This window comes from Pundamilia nyererei, unplaced genomic scaffold (genome assembly GCF_000239375.1).
Source record: "Pundamilia nyererei isolate P.nyererei 1_Seehausen unplaced genomic scaffold, PunNye1.0 scaffold00132, whole genome shotgun sequence".
NCBI classification, from domain to species: Eukaryota; Metazoa; Chordata; class Actinopteri; order Cichliformes; family Cichlidae; genus Pundamilia; species Pundamilia nyererei.
The window spans coordinates 8,649-20,041 of record NW_005187533.1 but is presented as its reverse complement, the minus strand read 5'-3'; the positions used below and the strand labels follow the sequence as shown (position 1 = coordinate 20,041).

The 11,393-nt window shown below is 45.5% G+C and overlaps 2 protein-coding genes across 3 annotated transcripts in view; one reads left to right on the top strand and one right to left on the bottom strand.

Moving 5' to 3' along the window:
• The window catches only part of atf4b (activating transcription factor 4b), a 2,885-nt gene extending 316 nt beyond the window's left edge, over window positions 1-2,569 (top strand). Inside the window, exons 2-3 of the mRNA XM_005743455.2 lie at window positions 608-1,063; window positions 1,173-2,569. Coding sequence (XP_005743512.1) covers window positions 712-1,063; window positions 1,173-2,170 — 1,350 coding nt within the window. The 5' untranslated portion in view covers window positions 608-711 and the 3' untranslated portion in view covers window positions 2,171-2,569. The remainder of the gene's footprint in view (window positions 1-607; window positions 1,064-1,172) is intronic.
• Window positions 2,570-3,711: 1,142 nt separating this feature from the next.
• Window positions 3,712-11,393, bottom strand: part of LOC102210840 (GTPase IMAP family member 8) — a 9,652-nt gene continuing 1,970 nt past the window's right edge. Inside the window, exons 2-8 of one of the 2 annotated variants that reach the window (XM_005743454.2) lie at window positions 10,602-10,807; window positions 9,792-10,379; window positions 8,087-8,642; window positions 7,359-7,456; window positions 6,668-6,799; window positions 5,808-6,398; window positions 3,712-5,661 (exon numbers count right to left, since the gene is read on the bottom strand). In XM_005743454.2, the coding sequence (XP_005743511.1) occupies window positions 5,588-5,661; window positions 5,808-6,398; window positions 6,668-6,799; window positions 7,359-7,456; window positions 8,087-8,642; window positions 9,792-9,822 (1,482 nt within the window). In that variant the 5' untranslated portion in view covers window positions 9,823-10,379; window positions 10,602-10,807 and the 3' untranslated portion in view covers window positions 3,712-5,587. Of the gene's footprint in view, window positions 5,662-5,807; window positions 6,399-6,667; window positions 6,800-7,358; window positions 7,457-8,086; window positions 8,643-9,791; window positions 10,808-11,393 lie in introns of both variants that reach the window. The other variant, XM_005743453.1, reaches the window with a different exon arrangement.

Sequence of the window (11,393 nt, the reverse complement as noted above, 5' to 3'; positions counted from 1 at the left end):
TATATATATATATATATATGCCATACCATGCCATACAGTTATTTAATAGAACGCTAAACACCTTTATTTGAAACTATTAAATCAAATGACGACAAAACTGAAGTGACGCAACACGTGTTACTGTCACGATTTGTAACATTTGACGCAGTTTTCGCAAATAAGCTCGTAACATTGTATCTGTGAAAACGCTAAACCCTCTCTCACGCTGATTAATCAAACTTGTGTTCTCATGCCGGCCTCCGAGCGCCAACGTGGCACTCAGAAAATGGTTCGTTTCCTCTTTGTGTCAAAATGGCGGCTCGCTGCAGGCGGACTGAGAACAAAAGTGTAGCTGTTTTGTTTTTTTGTGGGGAGGGAGACGGACTCTTTGACCTCGCTTGCTAGCAGACTTACGTCAGAGTCATAAGACTGGGAGCTGCGCGGAAACACGTGATACATCACTGGTATTGCAGTCTTGGGGGCAGTGTTGGTAAAAATTAAAAGAATTTGACTCAGGATGATTTTGTTTATACTTGGAACTTTCTTTTCTGTAATAAATGTGAAGTGTGTGTGTGTCTAAAATGGTGTTCAGGCATTCAAAAACATTTGTTCATCTTTCTGTCTTCAGGTCCTACGTGGAAACCCTCAGCACTGCTGCATTCGACAGCATAATAGAATTCGAAGCTACCCTAGCATTGTCACGCTCCCCATTTGTGACCAACAACAGCCATTATGACCATGATGATGACCAGCTCACAGTTTGGCCAGGAAGACATGGAGGCCCTTCTCTGGGGGCCTTCCTCTCCCATGGCTGACGCCATGGACTCGCTGTTTTTCCGCCCTGACAAAGAACAACAGAAAGGAGGAGGAAGCTTGGAGGGGGATGCTGAACCTGCTTCCCCCCTCACCTCCTCATCGCTGTCGTCTTCCTCTTCTCCTCCGCCCTTCTACTCCCCTCCTCCCTCTCCGCCGGCCCTCCTCCTCCATGGGGACAAAGTCGGGATGGAGTCTGATCTGCTCTTCCCTTTATTGGCCCACCCAGGTCAGCTGACGTGTAGCCAGGCGCTCTCAGGTGACGGCAAAGGTAACGACTTACTGTTGAGTAACACCTAAAAGTTCGGACACCTGATGTCAGAGTGTAACGAAGTATAAATTAATAGCTCATTCATGTTTTGCTTGCTCTGCCTCCACAGAGGATGCGCTCAGTGACTTGGACTGGATGGCTGAGAAGGTGGATCTTAGTGACCTTGACCTGGACTCGCTGATTGGCTCCTGCAGTCCTGCTGAAGAGTCTCACAGCTCTCCAGAAGACCTCCTGGCCTCCTTTGATTGCCCCATGGAGCTCGACTCCCTCCCCCTGCCAGCTCTCTCAACTCCTGTGCTCATGGATCCTCCCTCTGCTTCTCTTTCAAGTACACCGCCCCCTTCATCTTCCACTGTCTGTTCAGATACTGCTGTCATCACTGTGGATGATCCTGAATCCTGCATCGATGGGCAGGAGGTTCCTTCTTCTCCACTTTGTATCCCAGAGCCTCAAGAGGAGCTCGAAATCAAATCAGAGCCTACCTCCCCAGACCCTGAATCCCCCGTAGTAGAGTCTCCCTCCTCCCCTACCTTTACCCTGGACCTTGGCAGTGAAGTGGATGTGTCAGAGAGTGAGGTGAAGCCAGTGGTAGCCACTGTGGTCCCTCAGGTCCCAAAGCTTGTACTCTCACTCTCACCAACTCGCATCGTCCTCGTGCTTGCCCCGAAAAAGGAAGTCGGGATCACCACGGCCACCACGTCAAAGGTCATTTGTTGCTCCCCACCATCCTCCCCTCCAAAAACACCCTCCAGAAGCAGACCCTACCCGGAACCAAATTACAAAGCTAGTCCGCCCTCTCCTAGCACCACCAGTGTCAAGGTCAAGTCCCCACGCGGTGCAGGTGGACCTGAACGTGCAGCTTTGAGGCCTCCAAAAGACAAAAAACAGAAGAAGATGGAGCAGAACAAAACTGCTGCCACACGCTACAGACAGAAGAAGAGAGCGGAGAAGGACGCCCTCGCTGACGAGCACGTGCTGTTGGAGAGGAAGAACCTAGAGCTGGCAGAGAAGGCCGAATCTATGGCCAGAGAGATCGAGTATCTCAAAGAACTGATGGAGGAAGTTCAAATGGCAAGGCTCAAGAAGGGTCTGAGTGCTGACCCCTAGTGGCAGGACCTAGCAGTGACTGATCATGCGTGATAGGAAGTGATGACTAGAAAGTGGGCTCAGTGGGTTTTATTTTTTTGAAAATGAATAACAGTATAGTTGAAGCTGCATCTGCACTGCATGACTTGGATGCACAAGAAAAGAAGTGTTTGTCAGATGATCACCTTTTATGTATCCAACACTGGTATTAAATATTGAATAGTCACGTAGAAGTAGAAGCAAGTAGTTGAAAATTAAGTAATCTTCTCCCAGTATAAACATATTTTATGTATGTATTTGCGTGTATTTGGACCTTGGTAACCTAGGAACTGACTTTTTAACCTTTCAACTTGTCTATATTATATCACAACCAGACTACATGTATTCTCTCAATAAAGAGTAATAAAGTGCTTAAATGAATTGTGGCAGTTTTTCTTTTTGCATGATGTTGACAAGAGAATGCTTTAACATTAACCAGATGTTGAGTAGGAACTGGTGTTGGTTTCTGAGAATTCTTTCGTTAGTGTTTAATAAGTTTGACCTGAGTCTGAAGCATGAAAGTAATGTGGATGAATACTACAAATATGAGCTTTACTGTAAATTATCTGTTATCTAACTCCAAACAAGGCTGGTCGCTATCTCAGGGTTTTCTTTGAAGCAGAACTGAAGATAATGGGGCCCGCCTGATGGTCATGTTGTCAAAACGCATGATTATTCAAGTGACAGTCATGTGAAGTTAATTCTATTTATAAGTTTATAAAAACATCTGGGTGCTGCTTTATTTCCCAGTGCATAACAACACGTTTGATTGGGCAGATTTCTCTACACTGGATACTCTTAATGATACAACCCCAAAAGATGTAATAGTATGTTCAGTCCCTCTGCAGCTCATTAAGGTGGTTCAAAAGTTTATGCTGGTCATGAAATTGAGCATATTTTTATTTGTGCCAGTGTACAGGAGAGGGGGAGAAAAAAAAGTGAGAGTGCTGACTGGTGCTGACCTAGGCACAACTCGAATAATGTTACCCAACAGAAATGTGTGCATTCATCCTACGACGGGACCTAGGTGTGCGCTCTGTAATTGGCCTGGGCTCGTTTCCAGATAGCTCAGGGACTATTTACCATACCTCTCTGGACAAGCGCCAAAGTCACAGCAGTTCAGCACTAATAGGCAAAATATTCCTTACAGGCAAAAACCTTTGCTAACTTTGTGTAAATGCCCTCATTTTTCAAGAGTGAAGCAAGAATTATTAGGCTCTCTTTTTGTCTGCCAATGCAAAACAGATCTGAAATGACCTTTTTTGCATTATTTTTTGAATAATCTCCTTTCCCAGTAATGCAAATATTACTCAAGTTGAAACAAACCGTTTCAGAGCTCATTTTTATCTGCCTTCATCTTCACATGCAGTATTTTGCTTACTACACTGCCACCTAGTGATGCTATCACCACAATACCAGATCCTCTCAGAGGTAAAACAGAGATCTTTTGTCTTCAAAGACAGGATTTGCATTCAAATTGAAATGACAGTTAAATAATAAGACGAAAGCCAAAAATACACAACAATATATCCATATCTTTTATTATCATTGTCTCAGGATGAACAAAGTACTGATGTTGCAATCTCCACATAAAGAGGGACCACAGAAAGGGACGTCACTTTGGCTACAGTAAAGTGGTAGAACTTACACAGTGCAAAAATGCTTCACTAAGAGCCTAAAATGGTACATTATTTTACATTGTTTACTACACTTTTGATATACTGAGGTGGTTTGGGACTCGCGGGACGTCCTCGTATTAAAATGTGAAAGTCATGCGTGTCACACACACGGTGGCCTATGTGGCTAGATGAAGCACAGAGGTTGCTGAAGCGTTGAGAGGGAGCAGTGCTGCGGTTTCATTTACAGGCTACATCATTTGTAGAAAATTCCATTTTACAGCATGGCAGTGCTATCGGTCACATATTATGTATTTGTTTTTATTTCAGAGGGTGAATTCTATTTTATCCCCTCCTTTTTCTTCTTTTCTTTGCAGCTGTAAAGGTAGAAGGATGTGATGTGATACCAAAGAAATCGCTTATTCAAGCAAGAAGAACGAAGTGAGGTTGCCTTCAGCTCTATAGGCACTCATTTTTCCACATGCTATGTCTTAACATGCCTCTGATGGCTGTATATATTTATATATATATGTATGTATTTTTCTTTAAACTACTGATGTTTGATAGCTCAAGGATGTAGAAAAAGTTACAAGGTATTAAGAGCCCTATGAGAGCTTGAGTGGTTCATGAGGTTATGCTGTTTCTGTAGCATGCGAAAGCTTGATGTAGCCTATAGGATACTGCCCTGCTGCTACTGCTGCAGGGTGTGCTCCTGCTGTCTCGCTTTGATGCTGAGGCACGTAGCTGAATCTGCCTTGTCAATACACGCACTGAGTGCATGACCATAAGCAGCCAAGCAGAGCTGGCCCGGGTGCTCCACGGGGATCTGAGGCTGCGCTAAGTTTCGACACAGCCTTCTTTAAACTGTCTTCCCAGCTCCTCTTGAACATGAATGCAGAGGTGTGATAAAAATGACTTGCGCTTTTTAGCTGGTTCTTAAAGACTCACTCCCTTTAAGCTCCCGGTAAACTAAAACAAACACTCGGAGAAAGCCCCAAATTTGGATTAACATGTGACTCACGTCCACATTTAAGCAATCAACATTAATCTGCGTCTCTGTGGCTGTGCCAGATTTTGCCCCTTTTTAAATTAATCCAACTCAGACTCCCTGAGCAGCAGAGACGAATGCATTTTTAACGGAGATCATTTCAGTCTCACTAATGTGAGAGGCAAGCGTTACCTCCTGTTTTTAACATCTGAAGGTTGTGCGTGCACTTCCAGCACACTTTGTCCATGTTTGGATTTGGTATTAAGTAGCTTGCTTTCACTTGAGCTTTTTTCTTTTGCTTGTAAATCCTTTCTGATTCAAACTGATTGACATCAGAGGGAACAATCTTCCAAAACTTGCTAATGACACATGTGATCCCACCCTCAAATCTGACATTGCAGTTTTTTTTGTTGTTTTTTTTTAAACGTGTAGCTTTTTTGGTTTGGATTTTGCCGTTTTTTTGCAACACGTAATACAAAGTTGATCAGTGCGGACGGAATAAAGATTTACAAAGATTAGCAGCAGCTGACTTCTGTGGACATGCTCGCAGGCTCGGGGTGTGTTTTTGAGCTCAGGTCGCTTGAAGCAGGACATCTCTCCTGCTGTTCGGCATGAGGAGCTCGTCTTAAACGTCTCACTCTCCAGACCTACTCATCTGAACCCTTTGTTGTCCCTGAAACTCTTGAGAGTTAGAGAGGGATATCTCAATGAGATTTTAGTTTTATGAGGTGATGTTCATGCCCCGTTAAAAGGCTCACAAGGAGGAAAAAGACTTTTCCCTTTAGTCTGATTGTGTCACTGTAGCTGGCATCCCCGGCAGTCGTCCTCCGGTTCGGTGTTGTCAGAGGAGTAGGAGCTCTCCTCGCTCACTGTCAAATGCAACATCATTTTATTAGTGTGCATAATTTTCATAAGCAGATCAGCTGTGTACATATGCGTTTTTCAACTGCAACACGAGACAAAAGCCACTGAACATTAGCTATCGTTGCAAAATATATAGAAAAAAAGGACTTACACCACTCTGTCTGTATGGGAAGGAAGGCCTTGTCGCCGTTCTCTCTGATCATCTCTTCAATCTTATCCAACAGGACCGACACACTCCTGTCTTTGCCAGGCGTCTTACTGTCCAGTACGTGGTAATAGTTCCCACAGTATTCCAACAGTCTCTGCAACTCGCGTCCGCCTCTGAGGATGTGCTCCTCAATGGGCGTGCGTCCCAGCCAGTCACCACAGCTGAACAGCACCATGGTGTGGAGGCACGCGCTGTCGCCAAACAGAGTCTCTATGTGCGCCACAAGCGTTCGCCGCTTCCTGGCGGTGAGGGACGAGACGACGGGGAGGACCAGCAGCAGGGTGTGGGGTCCGGGCCGCAGGAGGGCAGCCCCGCGCTGGGACTCCTGGCGGATTCGCTTAGGGGTTCGCCTCACCGAGAACCAGTCCCAGCCCGGCGTGTCTACAATAGTGACCCGACGACCAGACACGAGCGCCTGCCGCCTGAGGCACAGCTCTGTCTCTTGTCCTGATTCAAAGTAGCGGCGGCCCAGGATGCAGTTCCCCACAGAGCTTTTTCCAACACCCTTCCAACCCAGCAACAGCAACCTCAGTTCTAAACAGAATGACGAGGACAGGATGAGAAATAGAAGAGTAGTCAGATAAACAAAGCGGAGAGAATGAAAACACTCTGAATAAAAAGCAACGCAAGCTCAACAGGAATGAGTAAGCAATTTGCTACAACACCATTTCGTGGGGTGGGGGTGGTTGGGGGGGGGGGGGGGTTGTTTTCCCTAGGGTAGAATCGTGACACATGTGAATTCAACTCTCCTTCACCACATGACTCACTCAATTACACACCTCAGCACACACAAACGCTCATACCTCTGGGAGGTCCTCCGATCATCTGCTCCCTCTGTCGAGCGTGCTCCTCCATCCTCATCCTTTCTTCCTCCAGAGCTCTCCGGGCCTGTTCTTCCTCCAGTAAAATCAGCTCATTCACCTCAAAGTACCATCCTGCATGAAAGCACCCATAAATTATTCACCGAGCTGTTGTGTGTCAGCTCTTAATACACATTAAATAAACAAGCACGAGTGAGGAGGGGGGAATATTAATGCACATTGCACATCTGGCTCTGTTACGATTATATCCAGGGTTTGAAGCCACATATAAAGCCTTTCAAGCCTTTTCATGGGAAGTCCATGTTTATTTTCAGCAACATCCCAGAATGCTGCTGGCAGAGACCGGTGTTAAATGAACTCGACTGCAGTTCTGACCACAAACATTTGTGGTATTGCGAACAAAATACAACAAAGGAAACTCTGAACAATAAAACGATGGCAGTTCCTTCCTCAAACATAAGCACCACAGGATACGGGTGAAATAATCTGTGCCGTCTTTTATTTGTGTCGCTGGCTTCAACATTAATATAAATTCATGAAAAAACAAAACATAAACGTGTTTCATTTCCAGCATTTGAGATGTTTCCCTACTGTTTTTAATTAAAACTAGAATTAAAACGCTTCTCATCTCATGAACTCTACATGGTCTTTACTTTAATAAATCCAGCCAAACCTTGGTTGTCAGTGATCATTTCCTCCACTTTTTCCATCAGCTCGGGTACTTGTGTGTTTTCTTCTGTTTCTTTTCGAGTGTTATCAAAGGCGTGGTACCTGCAGGGGGGAAACCAGCTTTAAAAGGAGCATGACATTCAATTTATTTAGAACTACATAACAACTGCAGCATACAGTTTCCTTTTGCCCTGAAAGAAACTTTCCACAGTTTTCAAAAATGTCAGAATTGTTGTCTTACTGACAGCGTTGCTGTTGGTTGGTGACAAAACTGAACTGAAAATCAGGAACCTTTAGATCTTGAACCTTACATTCACTATAAGCTAAGCAGTCTCTGGTGCTGCCAGTTTGATGTTTAACACCAACTAAGCAATCCAGTGTGAACAGATGCAGACGTTTTAGCATGGCACTCTTCTATGTGGAGAGTTAAAAATCCACCATGAAGTAGTGACTAATCCACCCTGAAGCTTCATACACTCAGTTTTATTGTTATTGAAGCTTGCAGCCAAAGTTGACTGAAATGATACTGCTGGAGATGTTATCAGATTTGCACAACGGTTTTTTCCATAGGCAGCATGTTCAGCGTAAATCAGGTTTGAAGCACAACATCTGCAGCTGTTTCCCTTTGGGTTATCTATCAAACTCCTGCTGCACAGTCTAAACATTGAGTATCTTTTGAGAAACCAGAGGAGACATTGGGAAAAACGGGAAGATAGCAAACTGACGTTATACCTGCTTCCACATCTCTCCACCAGCCATTGCAAGGCCTCTCCAGTGTTTGCTATGTGCTCCTCAATAAAAAAACCCTTGGGCAGCTTGTCTATCCCGGTGAACAGGACCATGGAGTACCTCCAGGTCCCTCCCCCGAGGGCGCCGAGCTGCTCCTCCGCAGCCCTCCGCTCAGTCTCGGTGAAGGGCTGGGTGACCGACACCACCAGAAGGATAGCGTGCGGTCCTGGAGGGCAGAGAATGGCCCCCATGCACGGGCCCTCGCTGTCCAGGCTCGGCGGCGGTCGGCGTGGGCTGTCTGACTCGGCCCCCGCGTTGTCGTTATTGTCAGCTTCGGCGTCGTCGGCTGGGTCGGCCGGGATGGCCCACGGCGGGGTGTCGACCACGGTGACACGGCGGCCGTAGATCTCAGTGTGGCCCACGTTGCTGTGTGTAGTCTCCGTCCCACCATCAAAGACTTCATCTCCCAGGATGGTGTTGGCAGTGGAGGTCTTACCGGACCGTGGACCCCCGAGGAGCAGCAATCTGCGCTCTGGGGGATGGCGGCCCCGGGGGTCTCCTGTTGTAACACAGTGACATCAGAACGCTGCTTCTCTACTGAATTTGAGCACTCAAAGCGCTTTCTTGCAACCCACTCACACACACAAGTGCTTTTTTTTTTTTAATAATTGGACATTCTCACACACACACACACACACAGGTCGTTTCATATGTAAAAGTGAATTTTGCCAAACTGCTTAAAATACTTTTGTAAATTACCTTTTTTTCTTAAAGAAATCTACCAGATCATGTGTAATTTTCATTGCAATATTAATCGCATTTAAATTAAAAGGGGACGGCAGTGAAACTTCTGGCGCTGTGATGTCTCTCTCGCGTTCTCGGGAAGTCCGAACTCCCGTGTGAACTTACGAAATACAGACTATCAAGTAAGGACTAGCGTACTCGATTATTGAGAAACAGCCATAATCTGATGGATGCATCAGAGGCAACTCGGGGTTCAGCATCTTGTCCAAAGGTGAAGGAGCCAGGGATCAAACCTAGGTAGAGGTATATACTTTTAACATTCTGTCTGAATAGATTTTGGATCTTAATTTGTTTAAACCCACTATGGAGTCTTCCTACTGTGTTTTGGAGATGGCTGCACCTCTGCATCCTTCACACTGCAATGCAATTCTACATTCCCCCCTTCTTTCCTGGCCTCCTCCTTCCATTCTCTCTCTGCTCTCATCTTATCTGAGAAGCTTGCTACCTTATACATCGTCTCTTTCCCTGGCTCCTCGTTCATTCGCGTCTCTGTCCCGCTTTGGCTGATCTCCCAGCATCCCTCATCTTTTTATCTGTCCTCAGATTTCAGAAAAACAGAGGCAGACACACCACTCTGTCATGTGAACAAAAACATGACGCACTCTGAGTTTTGATTCTTCTTTTTTTTCAAAGGCATCAGAGAAGTATTTGAATATCCAGAAGATGCTCAGAGGAGTGATGCGTGCTCCATGAGGAGGAGGAGGTGGAGTATGAGATGCAGTGAGAAGTTTATTGATTAATGATGCTCACTGACTTTCCATGTATGCCACCAATCACAGAAGTTGACACGAGCAACAGTTTCCACCTCCAGCCGACGTTTGAGAAAGGATGCTGCTGTTAAAGTAAAGGTGATGATGTCGAGCTCGCTGTGAGGTGTCTGGCAAAATATTAAAAAGCCACTTACCGGTGTCAGAGGCAGAGGACACAGCAGCCATCTTGTGTGTAGAACCTCTGGCTTCCTCCTCCTCAGCCCCCCTCCTCCGTCTCCGTCTCACCTCCACGGTGCCTTCCTTTTTCGTGCCTCTTCAGAAAGCCACGGATGCGGAGCTCAAATGCTTCCCTGCTCTTGCTTTCACTCTAACCCTCATTCTGCTGCAGTGTAGTCACTCTATCTTCAGTTTCCTGCCCCTGCCTCTCTTCATTTCCTCATACTTAAACCTCCCCCTTCCTTCTTTTTTGTAATCTGTTTTCTTTCACACCCCCTTCACCTCACCGTGGCTCTTCCTAGTCTTTTTCTTTATGGATACATACATATATATATCCCCTCCGCTCCCAGTCCTCCTTTCTTTTGTCTTCTTTATCTGTCCGAGCTGAGGGAAAAGATTGTGCAATGCAGGAGACTGGAAGCCAAATCCACCCCTTCAGCAGCTGCTCCAATAAGATGTCTGTTCATTTTTTTGAGAGAAAACAGAGGAAGCTGTGCCTCCCACTCGCTTGTATCAGACGGCAGCAGCAGCAGCAGCAGCAGCAGCAGTGTGGCACTGTATGCAGACTGCAGTCAGGTGGACAGACGGAAAGATGGATAGACAGAGAGAGAGAGTCAGTACTTTGTGCTCGGCTTACAGCTGGATGTGCTCCCCAGATGTTGCATCATGCATGAACACAGCTATTCATAATATATATGACGCCTCTAGACATGAGAGTATTGTGCGAGGCAGGAAGGGGGATTTATGCTGCATGAATACATTTAAATGTGATACAAGAAACGGCTTACATAATAAGTAAGAGCTTCTATAAATAGCAGATGACTGTAAGACGCTGTCCGATCGCTTTGGAGTCAGATCTTCGCCGCCTTAGAGTGGATACTGCCTGAAGAATACGACACGTTTAGCAGAAAAGTCATCCTGAATGTCTGAGCTCATCCTTGGCTCCTTACCAGTTGAATTATGTCCGCTATATGGGGAGGTACGTTCAGGGAACCTAGGGAAATCACGGAAGTCAGAAGGTTAAAAAAGAAGAAGCAACATTTGCTGTGTAGATTTTAAAGACGTGGGTGACAGTGCTAATAGGACTCCAAACTCTTCGCTGACGTACTCGTGTTTATTGCAGCGATCATAACACGTTTTAAACGTTTTGTTGACGTCTTTTCATGTATCGAGGCAAAGTTAGCGCTTCGACGTCCCAGCGTTTTTGAAGTCTGTACAGTCACGTCACACATTAAAAAAGGACACCTTCCACTTGACCACGTGATCCTACCAGAAGTCGGCTATTTAAAGGATGGTGATGTTCAAAGCATGAGATTAAAAGTGAACAGAGGACATTCAGACCCTGTTTTTTTTTTTTAAACAAACAAACAAAAAACAATTATTATAATGTGGAGAGAAGGATTTATCACCATATCCAGGGACGTGCAGAGAGGTTTAAAGGGGCGGGTGCTCAAAGTTAAAAAGGGGCACATTGAACCATGCTGAATAACAACAACACACATTCATCAAGAATCTAATATGGGAAGGGCAGGGCTGTGTTGATCTGAGACTGTAGACATTAAAAAGTCCACAGGAGAGAT